Source organism: Myodes glareolus, chromosome 16 (assembly GCF_982192425.1).
Source record: "Myodes glareolus chromosome 16, mMyoGla1.1, whole genome shotgun sequence".
In the NCBI taxonomy this organism is placed as follows: domain Eukaryota; kingdom Metazoa; phylum Chordata; class Mammalia; order Rodentia; family Cricetidae; genus Myodes; species Myodes glareolus.
The window spans coordinates 22385661-22399923 of record NC_142041.1 but is presented as its reverse complement, the minus strand read 5'-3'; the positions used below and the strand labels follow the sequence as shown (position 1 = coordinate 22399923).

Here is a 14263-nt window from a genome sequence, read left to right as displayed (position 1 = left end):
ATAAGAACAGAACCCTGCCCCCATTCTATATGTTTTTCTTACCAACTGTATGAATATTATCATTGTAGATGAGCTGTCATTTCTCCTTTCCAAGAGGTTTCTCCTCTTCAAATTGAACCTTTATTAATTTTGATGGTATCCACAATTTTTCTTCTCCTGTGGAAACAAGAGCAAAACCCCTTCCCCAACGTAGCACATCTCCTGGCTTCCATTGAGAGGTCAGCACGTCTTTGAAATAAACAGGTTGGTTTAGTTCAGAAGTTTTTTTCCATTATCCAATGCCTCTCTGCTGCTGTTGTTCCTTTCTCATTAGCATTAAGAAAATTCAAGGTTAATAAAGCATTATGCAATCTATTTCTGGGGGTATCTTTCGTCCCTTTCTGTTTGTTTAGCATATCCTTTATAGTACGATTTGATCTTTCTATAACTGCCTGACCTGTAGGATTATTTGGTATACCTGTAATGTGTTTTATATTATAATAAGCAAAGAAGTGTTTTATTTTCTTAGATACATATGCTGGACCATTGTCTGTCTTTATTTGTGCAGGTATACCCATGATGGCCATAACTTCCAATAAATGTGTGATTACTGAATCAGCCTTTTCTGAGCTCAGGGCAGTTGCCCATTGAAAACTTGAATACATGTCTATGGTGTGGTATACATATTTTAATTTACCAAATTCTATAAAGTGGAACACATCCATGTGCCAGATTTCATTCCTTTGAGTACCCTTTGGGTAATCAAAGCAACGGTGTTTGATTATAGAAAGAACAAGTAGGACATCTCTTTATAATGTCCTTAGCTTGTTGCCATGTAGTGGAAAACTCTTTCTTTAAGCCTTTACTATTGACATGATGTTTTTTATGAAATTCTAGGCCTGCAGAACGCTTCCAATCAATAATTGGTCAATTTCAGCGTTACCTTGTGCTAGAGGGCCAGGCAGACCGGTATGGTACCGGATGCGTGTTATGTACATTGGACAAAGCCTATTCCTAATTATGTTCTGTACCTGAATAAACAATGAAGTCAACTCTGTGTCATCTGGTATGAATTCAGCGGTTTCAATATGCAAGATAACTCTTTCTGCATTTTGTGAATCTGTAACTATATTAAGAGGTTCTTTAAAATCCCTTAGCACCATAAGAATGGCATATAATTCTGCCTTCTGGACAGAATTATAAGGGCTTTGTTCCACCTTACTCAATTCTTCCAATTTATAACCTGCTTTCCCTGATTTATTTGCATCGGTATAAAATGTCCGGGCTCCAGTTATTGGAGCATCACGTACAATTCTAGGAAGAATCCAAGAAGTTCTCTTTATGAGGTTAAGTCTATCACTTTTGGAATAGTTGCTGCTAATTTCTCCAAAAAAATTAGCACAAGCTCTTTGCCATGGTTCATTATCTTCCCATAACTTTCTTATTTCCTCAGTAGTAAAAGGCACTATAATTTCTGCTGGGTCTATACCTGCTAGTTGACAAAGTCTCAGTTTACCTTTTATAATTGATTCCGAGACCTTTTCTACATAAGTTTTTAATTTTTTACTTGGTTTATGAGGTATAAATATCCACTCTAAAATAATATCTTCCCTCTGCATTAAAATTCCTGTAGGAGAAATTCTGGAAGGCAGTATGACTAGGATGGAACTAAGATTCGGGTTGACCCTATCCACATGTGCCTCCTGTAATTTTTCCTCAATCATTGTCAGTTCCTTTTCTGCTTCAACTGTCAATTTTCTGGGACTATTCAAGTCTTTATCACCATCTAAGGTTTTGTTTAAATGAACTATTAGATCAGGTGTTATCCCAACAGCTGGTCATAGACTGGAAATGTCTCCGAACAATCTTTGGAAGTCATTAAGAGTCCGTAACCGGTCTCTCCTTGGTGCGGGAGAATTGTCTGTATTCTGTCAATCATATTTTAATAAAACGCTGATTGGCCAGGCAGGCAGTATAGGTGGGAAAACCAGACAGGAAGTAGAGGTGATGCAATGAAAACAGGAGTATCCTGGAAAGCAGGAAGCCATTCCTTCACTCCTGCCAGACCACCGAAGAGGCAACATGTAAGCTGTCACACTGAGAAAGGTACTGAGCCCATGTGGCTAACATAGATAAGGATAATGAGGTAATATATGTTATAAGAGTTAACTAGAAGCCTGACCTAATGGGCCAATCAGTTTATAATCTTATGGAGTCCCGTATGTGATTTTCCTTGGGACTTGCTGGCTTGTTGGGGTACTGGGCGGGACAGAAACCCCAACAAGTCGGCCCTCGTGTTACATATGGCGCCCAGACGTGGATAACTGAATCCACAGAAAGCTTGAGAAAGCTTGGAAAAGAATAGAGTAAAGCATGTTTTGTTGGTAGCAGCAATTTCTCGGGTCTGCTCTGCTTGCTAGAGGCAAGCAAGCACTCTCGTCTAAGAGAGGCTTCCTGACTCAGTTTTAGCTGCAAAATCCTGCAGCTCATTAAGAGGTCCTGACACTAAACACTTAAATGGTGTTGATCAATGCTTTTCGGTTTCCAGCCGTAGCAGGAAAAAAGCTGCGCTGTTCTAAAATGCCGGATTTCTGGACTGTCCTGCCAGGGCAATCTCTGACTCTTTCAGGCAGGCAGTCTGACTGAGTGTGGTCTGTGAGCAGAGTGCTCCAGCTTGCTTGCTGGCAGGGACCTTGAAACGCCATAGAGTTGTGGCAGTAAAAATGGCTCCAGTGGTACCTCTACCATGAGTCTGGAAAGCTAAGAAATGGATTGGATCTAGCCGTCAAAGTCACGGTTTTAGACTCATGTGGTCAGAAAAAGAGAGGTATACAATAAAAAGAGATTCAAAGACAAAGAAAACCTCTAAATGGTTTACAGTGTTTATATATTAAAAATATATACAGGCTAAAAGTTCAAGTTCTTAAAGTAAAGAAAGAAAGGGAGAAATAGGGTGTGGTGGTACACACCTTTAATCCCAATGCCTGGGAGGCAGAGGCATATTGACCTTTGTGATTTCAAGGGACAGAGGTAGAGATTGACCTCTGTGACCTCAAGGTGTGGTAGTACACGCCTTTAATCCCTATGCCTGGGAGGCAGAGACAGATTTCTGTGAGTTCAAGGTGTTGTAGCACACACCTTTAATCCCAGTGCTGGGGAGGCAGAGACGGAAGGATCTCTGAATTCAAGGACAGCCTGGTCTACAGTGTTATTACAGGACAAAGATATACTGAGAACCTGTCTCAAAAAGTAAAAGTAAAAATAAAAGAAATAGAGGTTAAAGTAAAGCCACATAAAGATGGAAAATATACAGAGAATCTTGATACTGTATGCTATTATGCTCTCTTTGGATTGTTTGAATGCTGAGGAAGGAGCCACAGTTGCTAAAAGACTTTTGTTTATAAATGCTGCTGAACTAACCCAAGATAGGTATTTTGAAAATACCTTGGCTTCAAAACTGAAGTCAAAAGGTATGTTACTTTGGAGAAGAGATTTTGCTTTTGTTTCCACAGAAAATGAGAGGCTATGGATTTATTCAGAGTTAAGAAAAATCATCTTTGACCAAGGGAGGCCACCTGAGAAATCTCCGACAGGAACAGATGGCCCAGATGACAGAGTTCTACATCCAGAACTGATTCAAGACTGCAGCCTGCGATGATCAAGACTCCCAGGATACTTCAGTCAGGACTTGATTATAACTCTAAATTTTCTTTAGGTCCCCATAAGATCATCAGTGCCCCCAACCAGCAGGAAGTAGCCTGAAATACTACGCCCACATTCCCAACAAATGGACTATGGGTATTTTTCTTTGTTTTTAAAAAAAAAGAGGGAAATGGTGCGGGAGAATTGTCTGTATTCTGTCAATCATATTTTAATAAAACGCTGATTGGCCAGGCAGGCAGTATAGGTGGGAAAACCAGACAGGAAGTAGAGGTGATGCAATGAAAACAGGAGTATCCTGGAAAGCAGGAAGCCATTCCTTCACTCCTGCCAGACCACCGAAGAGGCAACATGTAAGCTGTCACACTGAGAAAGGTACTGAGCCCATGTGGCTAACATAGATAAGGATAATGAGGTAATATATGTTATAAGAGTTAACTAGAAGCCTGACCTAATGGGCCAATCAGTTTATAATCTTATGGAGTCCCGTATGTGATTTTCTTTGGGGTTTGCCAGCTGGGGGGTACCGGGCAGGACGGAAACCCCAACAAGCCGGCCCTCATGCTACATCTCCTAATTTGTGCCTTTTGCGTTCAAATTTTCTCTAACCCTATTCTGTAACCTAGGTAATTAATAGAATCTCCTCTTTGAATCTTTTCAGGGGCAATTTGTAATCCCCACCTAGGCAAGACTTTCTTTACCTCTTCAAACATACTTTCCAAAATATCTTTATTTGAATCAGATAATAAAATGTCATCCATGTAATGATAAATTATGGACTTGGGAAATTGCTTACGAATTATTTCCAGTGGCTTATTAACAAAATATTGACACAATGTGGGACTATTGAGCATCCCCTGTGGGAGGATAGTCCATTGATATCTCCTAGTAGGCTGAGAATTATTATAAGTAGGCACTGTGAAGACAAATTTTTCTCTATCCTTTTTTTGCAAAGGTATAGTGAAAAAACAATCTTTCAAATCAATAACTATAAGAGGCCATCCTCTTGGTAATAGAGAAGGCAAAGGAATTCCAGATTGTAGCAGACCCATAGGCTGAATTACCTTGTTGACAGCTCTTAGATCTGTCACCATTCTCCATTTACCAGATTTCTTTTTTACAACAAACACAGGAGAATTCTAAGGGCTGGTTGATTCTTCAATATGGTTAACATCTAGTTGCTCTTGTACCAGCTGTTCCAAAGCCTGTAACTTATCTTCAGCTAGAGGCCACTGCTTGATTCATATTGGCTTCTCAGTTAGCCATTTTAAAGGTAGGGCTGTTGGTACCTCTAAAGGTTTGCTATTGGCTGTGTGTTCTTGTACAGCCTGAATGGCTGGTGACCTTTTTCCATAATACCTCATTATATCCTTCCCAGAATTGTGAGTTCCTGGAACTACAGGAATGTTAATCTGGGTATTCCATTGCTGTAGCAGATCACGGCCCCATAAATTTATTGCAATAATTGCTATATATGGCCTTAATCTTCCTATTTGCCCTTCAGGCCCTATGCATTCCACCCATCTTGTGCTTTGTTTTACACAAGATAGTGTTCCAATTCCCAGAAACTGAACATCTACCTCTTGAAGAGGCCAATTCGGATGCCAAGATTCTGGAGTAATTATACTTACATCTGCACCTGTGTCTAATAAGCCTTCAATAAAAATGCCATTTATACAGACTCTTAGCTTTGGTCTTTGATCGTTAATATACGTTTGCCAAAATATACGTTTACTCTGTCCTCCTGAATTTTTTGACTCATTCTCCACGTGTAATTCATCGTTTAGACCAGTATTACTTTTTACGGCAGACATTGGAGTTTTTAATTTTCTTGGTGAGACACATTTTCAACTGTAACTGGGCCACTTTTGGCTTGGGGGCCTGCGAGAGGCCCCTAAAGGAGTTTCCTGATGGTATCGGGTTGCCTTGTCTGTCTGTTGTTGACCTGCATTCGTTGGACCAATGTCGGCCTTTACCGCATCTCCTGCATATACCTGAAGGCTGAGGTCTCCTACTTTTGTCATTCCCAGAGGAGATATTATTCCTAGAATTTCTTTGCCTGCAATCCCTTTTCAGATGTCCTAATTTACCACAATTAAAACACCTGGTAGTTTGATGTCTCCTCATAGCTTTGGAAATCGCTTCTCCTACCCAGGATTCATCATTATAGCTAAACATCTCAACATTCATTGTATGCTGTATCCATTCTTCCATTGGTGCTGATCTAGATCTTAAAGGCCCAATTATCTTTTTACATTCAGTATTTGCATTTTCAAAAGCTAGAGATTCAAGAAGTATTCTTCTAGCTTCTGGGTCTGTTACCCCTATGTCCAGAGCCTTAATTAATCTTTGCACAAAGTCAGTAAAGGGTTCTCTCTGTCCCTGCCTAACCCTGGTATATGATTCGACCCTTTTTGCTGGATCTTGTATTCTATTCAAAGCATTCAAGGCTGCTTTGTGACATAAGGACAGCACTTCTTCGTCATAAAGAGCTTGGACCTGTGGATCAGCATATGCTCCTACACCAAGAATTTGATCTTGGGAAACCTCCACACCTTTTGCTCTTCCTTGCTGTTCCATATGTTTGGATTCTTCTCTGAAATAAATTCCAAACATCAAGGAAGGTCCATCATCTAAAACTGCAGACACTAGCTGAGAGAAATCATCGGGGGTAGCTCTGACATTAGAAGCCCAAGTCCTTATCATTTCCTTAACAAATGCAGCGTGCAAGCCAAAATTAACGACAGCTTGCTTAATTTCTTTTAAATCATTCATTGCTATTGGTGTCCATCTAAGCTTCTTTAACTCCCTTTGAGCCTTTAGAAGTTGACCCTTTGTCAGAATAAATTACAGGGTATGTTGTTAGAACCCTGGGTAAGCCAGTTCTAACAGCTGGTGGTGGCATTGTATCCTGTCCTTGTGCCTTCTTACTCTGTTCACCAGCTCCAATAATTTCTTCAATCATTTCTAATCTTTTTATTATTGTCTCCCTTAAATCCTGAATCTCCTGACCTACCCGTGTTTCTAGGAATTTCACTAAGGTATCAGTATTTTGGTTCCCATTCTGGAGGTACATTCTATCTGTTACCTTATCAAAACTTTGTGGTAACGTCTGAATGTCAAATTCAACAGCCTGAACCCTTTCAGGTAACTTCCTAGTACCCTTGGACATGGAGTCAATTTTGTCTATCATAGTATCCACTTGTTCAGATAACCCCTGATTTTCAATAATTTTAATCCTTTCAACTAGTTGTTCAATATTAGTCCGTAAAAATCGTATCTTTCTTAATGATAAAATATTGAAAAGAAAACTGAAACCTAGTAACAAGTAAATTAATATATCCCCATAGTCATATAAACCTTGCATGACATAATCCATTGTATTAATAAAGAAAACAGTAAAATTGGCATTGGAAACAAAAACTGCCATATTACCTCTTGTCTAGTTGGCGGCGCTGTTGCCAAGTTGCGACTAGAACCACTGCAATGGTGACAGAAACGCGTCCTGTTTCAGTGTCTGCCTTAGTATTTGTTAAAAACTAGGAAATATAAGTTGCTCAAGAGAGAAAATTTAATTAAATCAATTTTATACACGGAACCAGAAACCCAGAATCCAGGGGTAGAAAAGAGCAACCCGGAAGCCGCGTATGCCTCCACGTGACCGAGTCATTCTGATTCACACCACTAAAGCACCGCACTTACAAGGGAAATTTAAAAACAACTCAGAAAAGAGCAAACCAGGCTTGCAGAGATTGTCCTGAGCCTGTGGAGCTTGGGAGGCGTGGGGTTTAATTGAACTGCTGGCTCCACACACAGGGCACAGGCCACAGCTGAGGGAGGTCTCGTGACTAGCCGAGCTGGCAGCAAGCAGTTGAGTGGGGGAGGAAAGGGGGGTTCTACAACCAAACGTTGGGCGCCAGATGAAGGCGTAAGTCACAGACAATCCCGCACCAGTTTGGAATTATGATTAATAGAATGGTTATTTATTCAAAGGGGAAAAAACTTACAGATTACCATCCCAGACAACAGCCCCTCTGCGTGAACAGGAAAGGAGTCTAGGAGCCGGAAGCGGAGCCGGAAGCCAAAAAGGGAGTGGAGGACAGCCGCTGCTTTTTTTAAAGAGAGAGAGAGAGACCACGCCCCAATGGGCTGGTAACTCAGCGGCGATTGGCTGAAGGAGCGGAAGGAGCTCCCACAGCAAGTCGGCAGCTGCAGCTAATGGGAACGGTTGCACCGCTTAAAATGTGGAACATCTAAAGTTCTTCGTGCAAGTTGTATTGGGAAGATTTTTAGCTATAAATAACTGAATACAAAGCCTAGAGCAAATAAGGCACTTATTCTTTTCTACTAAGAAGCTGTAATAATGGTGGCTATTGGTGTTTGCTTGCCTTCACTGGTACCAGGGCTGGAGTTCTCGGTCCATTTCCGTCCTCATTCCAGCGTAGCTCTCTAGTGCCACAGAGCTCTCTCCGTGCTCAGGGAGGGAGAATGGGAGGAGGGAATGGGACATCCATGCTTTCAAGAAAAATTTTCTCAGAGCTTCTAGTAAATTGTTGTTCCTATATTACTGTCTTCACTATAATTATGGCCTTGAAAGAGTCAACATGAGTTCAACATCTCTGTTAGTGTAGGCAAGCTACGAAGAGTCTTTTGCTGAATTCCCACTCTGTTGCATGAGGTCCACCTCAACGTAGGATTTTGTCTGTAGTGCTGTTCTTCCATATGGTATTACATAGTATTAGTCTGCTATTTACATGAAGTATATTTTTAGATGTGTCCACAGACTTGGACTTAAATTTCTTAACCACCGAGCCATCTCTCCAGTCCCTTGAACTTATATTCCAATCTTGCTTTTTGGTTTTAAGATGAGAGGCAGACTGGAATAAGGCAAGGAGGGTTCCAAGTGTGCCAAAATTTTCCTTACTTTGTTTAGAATATCTGTCTTGATTTTCTTGTAGTTCAGATCCTTGTAGTTCAGATGTCCCCCAAGGCTTGTGTGTTGTAGAATTGACAACAGTGGGTGTAGCAGTGTAGGATGTGGGCACGTGTGCCCTCCTAGCATCACCCATCTTATGGTTACGTGAGTGGTCAGCTCACCTGTTCTAAGTAAACACTCGCGTGAAAGCGCGCTGGGCCTTTGCTCTGGTCATACTTCCTTCCTCACAGTGACTCTCCTTTTTTACATACTTGGAAATAATGCATCTGTGAACTCTGACCCGGAACATAAAAGCTCAGGAGGATCTAATTAATACAGGAGGATCCTGCTCTTTGCTCCTTTGTTGGATTTGTGGGTCTTCAATTTTGTGTTTTGTCCTTTTCTGTTCCTTTGTTCTAATATAAAAAGATCATTTATTTTTTATTTTTGTTCTATGATTTTTTCTTCTCTTTTTTCAACCACTCTATTTAAAAAAATAAAAACCAAAAACCTGAACTATGCCTATGATCTAATAGTTTTGTCTAGTTGTTTTGTGAGTTTTCCCAAACTCCTGGCACTCTTTTGTTCATGGCAGTGGTTTTGCCTTTGTCTCTAAAGGTCATTAAGGTTTGATTTTCTTTTTCCTTAAAAATTTACTCCCTGATACTTTGTCTTTTGCTGAATTTTTTACTAACATATTCATTTTCTTTGGCTCTTGTGTTTTTCTGATACAGGTTTTCAGCAATATGTTCTTATCTTTATTCATGTTTAAGAACCAGAAACTGAGCTGCGAGGTGGTGGTGTGTGCCTTTGGTTAATCTCAGCACTCAGGAGACACAGATGACAGATCTCTATGAGTTCTCCACCAACCTAATCTATACAGTTAGTTTCAGGCCAGCCAGGACTACATAATGAAACCTTGTCTCAAGCAGATTCTGTGTTAAACAAAACAAAAGAATGGGGCGGGGGGGCATAGCATGACTGCTGGTGGATCAGTGTGCAAGTATCCACTGGGGAGATTTGTGACGTGTCGGTGTTGGCTGCTCATTCATGTTGGAGTGCTTGATTTCTTTGTAGGAAAAGCATACAGTGCTTATAAACCGTTTTTACAAAGAGTATTTTGTATCATTTTCTCAAATGTAGTTTTTAGAAATTATAATCTTCACACATATGTACTCTCTCATTGTCAACATGATGTCATACTTACAACATACAGATCAAATGAAGTAATGACCTTACAGTGTGTGAAAGTTGAGAGATGGCTATACTGGAAGCTTAAGAAGTGATTCATGTGTCTGTGTCTGTGTGTTTGCAGAGGATGAGCGTTGTAAACATAGACCCTTGTTGTATGTGACGTTGTTGTTAGTATGTGTTGGAAGAGGTCGCCAGCTGCTCAGCCCCGAAATAGTCACACAGAAACTGTATTAATTAAATCACTGCACGACCCATTAGCTCTAACTTCTTATTTGCTAACTCTTAGATCTTAATTTAACCCATTTCTAGTAATCTGTGTATTGCCCCATAGCTGTGGTTTACTGGGTAAAGTTCCATCTGGCTCCCACAGGATACATGGCTTCTCCTGACTCTGCTCTTTCTCCCAGCATTCAGTTTACTTTTCCCTACCTACCTAAGTTCTGCCCTATCAACAGGCCAAGGCAGTTTCTTTTTTCATTAATGGTAATCACAGCACACAGAGGGAAATCCCACATCAAGTATGTGAGTTCTCTAATTAGCCAGCAGGAAAAAGGAAATTCAGCACTCAGGAGGCTGTAGTAGGAAGATTGCAAGTCAGCCTGGGCTACATATCAAAACCCTTTTCCAATAACAATATATTATAAAATTGTGTCTTCATTAATATGGTTGTTTTGTCTTGGGGGGTAAGGGCTGAGATCATTGTAAACAGGGCTTTCACTATTCTCATCTGATAGGATACTTTGAATTACGTAAGAAACAGTACAGACTTTCATATTTTAGGGTATACAACACCCAGATGTTGCTAAAAATTACTTCCTAGAGGGAGGCATAAATAGTGGCTGTCCGTTCTCGTCAGTTCCCAGTGACAAACCAAGGCCTGATTCCACCAAAGTTCCCTCTGGGAAACCAGTGAGTCTTGGGCTAACTTACAGATGAGGGGTTACTTTCAGGGTGTGGGTGATCCCCCACAGCAGGCCTTACCTGGAAGGCCTTTACCTGGTAGTGATCTTGCCCATAGTCACATACATGGAGCCTCCTTCTCCTAGTTTTCCCTGGCCTCTGTCCTCCAGCACTCCCTGGAGGTGTCTCCTGGTGCAGTTAAGGCAGAGTTGCATACAGAAGGTTGCAGAGCTGCTGAATACTCAGGTCTTGAGGTCCTCCTTAGCCCTCCACAAGGGGTGTAAGCAGTCAACAAGCCCAAATGGGATGACCTTTTGCAAGAGGACACAGCTAGACTTCCCAAGATGATGATCGCTTGGCTCTGATGGTCACTCACAACACCAGTGTTCTGGCCTCAACCTCTAAATACCAGTTTATTGTCATGGTAAGAAATAGTCCTCCACATTCCCAAACTGTCCCTTGAGTGCACTACTCTTGCTACTTTAGAAGAAAGGAATGTGTACTATTGGCAAGACTAATGTGACCAGAGTCCCTGGGAGAAGCTAGGGAGTGGTGAGATGGCTCAGCAGGTGAGCTTGCTTATCACCAAGCCTCACAGTTTTAGTGTGATCCTCAATATTTGTTTCTGAATTCTGTGGTCAGTGAAACACTTTCTTAAGGCATTACGTTCCATGACTTTTGGCTAGACGTAAGTAATACCTTCCTTGCTGGCCTCACATAGTTTCTGTGGGTAGCAAAAGAGCTATCAGTGTGCTTGCCCTTTGTACCCACTAAGTGGTTCTCTGTATTATTCCCTGTGTTTCAAAGTTGACTTTAAGTATGCTTCCTTATCTATAATACTTATGCTACTTCTTTTATGGGGCAAGTATCATATCCAATGCAAATGCAAATGTAAGTAAAAGTTCTTAGGAAATTATAAATTCCTGTGAAATACAAGACTTTTAAGAATCAGAAGTTCACTGTAGCTGAGGCTGGCCTCAAATTTACAGACTTTCTGCACAGGCCACTGTATCCAGCAGATAGTCTTTTTTTTTCTTAATTTTTTTAATCAGAGCAAAATTGCATCAGCCATTTCTTTCCCAGAAGGTTTCCTGGTATGCCGGCTTTTACTGTCTTTTGGGCCCTCTTCTGCAGTGTTCCCTGAAGCATAGATGCTTGAGTTGTAATGTGGACATACCTATTGGGCCAGCAGATACTCATAATAATATTTAATCATCAAATCCTCTATATCAGATAATCTTGATAAATGAGGTTTAAATTCTAATGATCTTGAAAATGCTCATTGTGTACAGTATGTTGCGGTCTTTCCTGGTGTTTGCTCTGTGGTGGGAGTTCTGTTAGAGCATTTTGAAAGTGTTAGGAGCTAAACATTGTCAGTCTGCTTTTCTGTTCCTACTACTAACATCTTCTTCATAGAAAGTATGGGGGGCACTAAGTGAGCTTCCTCATCCTAGGGGAGAAATTTGCGTTAGTCTTCAGAGTCCTTAGACATATTCCTCACACCTCTGCTACTTTATTCTTTCAGCACTGCCTTCTGTTTACTACTCTCATTTTTAAAAATATTCTGGCAAAAAAGAAAATTAAGACAAAAAATATGCCTTAATTAATAGTATAATTGCTTTAGTTGTGTTACTAGCATTTGGTTTTAAATATTCGGGCTTGATCTTTGTCTTATTCTAGGATGGCTGGTTTCGGATAGCTGAGAATATGGGATTTCAGTGCCTAAAGATTGAAAGCAAGGATCCTCGGCTAGATGGAATCGACTCACTTTCTGGAACTGAGATCCCCTTGCACTATGTCTGTAAGCTGGCCACTCACGCCATCCACTTGGTGGTCTTTCATGAGCGGAGTGGCAACTACCTCTGGCATGGTCACCTACGACTCAGAGGACACATGGACAGAAAGTTTGTTCCTTTTCGAAAGTTACAGTTTGGCCGTTATCCTGGAGCTTTTGACAGGTAAGTCTAAGACAGTGAACAATAATGAATCAATAATATCATGTGTTTATATTTATATATACGCATATATACTCATCCAGTGAAGTATTGTACCTCAGGAAAACCTGCTGCACGTCTGCAACAGCGTGAATGAGTCCTGCAATACTGAGTGTCTCACACAAGGCAGAAAAGAACAATAGTATATAGTCATGCTGTGTTCATGGACATATTTAAAATTGAATAAAGGTGCTAAGAATAGTAAGAAAAGTTATTCCCAAACAAGATAGAATGTATGCCTAGAGAGTAGAGAGGGAGTTATTGAGTGGGGTACACAGAGACCTCCAGGGGAGCTGATAAGATGCAGTGTCTGTGATGAAGATGCAAACACAAATGCTTGTGACTCATTACTTTGTGCCTTTATGTCTTAGGTGCGTGTTTGCGTGTGTGTGTGTGTGGGTGTGTGTGTGTGTGTGTGTGTGTTTATTTTCCCTGGGTCCTGAGGTGGTGACTCAGACATGTAAATCCTAGCACTCGGGAGCTGAAGCAGGAGAGCTGCAAGCAGCAGATGAGGCTGAGCTAGCTAATAAGTTGCAGGGCAGCCTGGCTGTCATTGTGGAACCCTGCCTCAGAAAACCAAGACAAATCACAGGACTAAAATTAATACTCTGTAATCGTCTGTCCTCAACTATCACAGTAATAAACACTGCTGGCGAGGACAGGCACTTTAGGAGACGCGTGTGATACCGAACTGTGAACATCAGCTTTCTGACCCCAAGTCATACTTCTCTCTCCTCGGAAGTCATTAATGATGATGCTGTAATCTGGCTGGAACACTGGAACCTGATGTAAATATAGACTGAATGTTTGTCCTTTGCCTTGACATTTATCATACTTATAAGAGTTTTCATGTCAAAGCCTTTTGCGAGCACTTTCAGGGAAACACTGCTCACTGTTATGTTTAGACTGTAAGCCATGCTTATTTTTGTTTCCTCATAGTGTTTAGTATCACACGTGTGAGAAACGGCTGAATGGATGTTCACAGCTGGAGATGTCAGGAATAGAAGTAGGCTCTGAGAGACAGTCTGTTGTCAGTGTTACGTCCGTTATTTTTGCCTAAAATCTTAGCCATTATTCATGTTTATGCACTTTTTTCTAATTTGTGTTTCAAGGGGTTTTTTAAAGGAAGTTATTTAGTTCTTTGAGGTATTAAAAGTTTATATCAAAGTTTAGCTAATAATTTAGTTAGGTTCAAAATCACCAACCAGCAAATAGCTTGTAAGTATAATGTGTGCTAGGAGATAAAGCCTTCTGTACATTTTCAGTTTTACACAGAGGATTAGAAAGTTCTCGAGAAATATTCATAGAAGGTGGGTTCCGGATATCTTTGCCGTCAATGAGGCTCCCAAGTTTCTGCAGTTTGCTCGGTATTTCTTAGCTGTAAGAACTATTTTCTTCTCTAAAATTAAACTGGTAACTGTAAATGATGTTCGACTTTCACTTCTGCTTAAAATGTCAAAGTATCTATAAAACTATTTTAGATGCATTACACCAGGACTGGCGGCACAAGCCTGTAATCCAGCTACATGAAGACTGAAGCAGGAGGATTGCAAATTCAGTGCCATCCTTGGAAATTTAGGGAGACCTTGTCTCAAAAAAAAAAAAAAAAAAAAAGAGGAAT

General features: G+C 40.7%; 1 protein-coding gene and 1 long non-coding RNA gene across 6 annotated transcripts in view; both read left to right on the top strand.

The window, feature by feature from the left end:
* Fktn (fukutin) overlaps window positions 1–14263 on the top strand; it is a 72626-nt gene that overhangs the window by 20589 nt on the left and 37774 nt on the right. For all 5 annotated transcript variants that reach the window (XM_048419893.3, XM_048419895.3, XM_048419894.3 and 2 more), the window contains one exon: window positions 12329–12606. In XM_048419893.3, the coding sequence (XP_048275850.1) occupies window positions 12329–12606 (278 nt within the window). The remainder of the gene's footprint in view (window positions 1–12328; window positions 12607–14263) is intronic.
* LOC148119542 (uncharacterized) lies at window positions 1332–4118 on the top strand. Its single transcript, XR_015735095.1, has 2 exons — window positions 1332–2125; window positions 3492–4118. It is a non-coding gene; the product is annotated as an uncharacterized LOC148119542 (long non-coding RNA).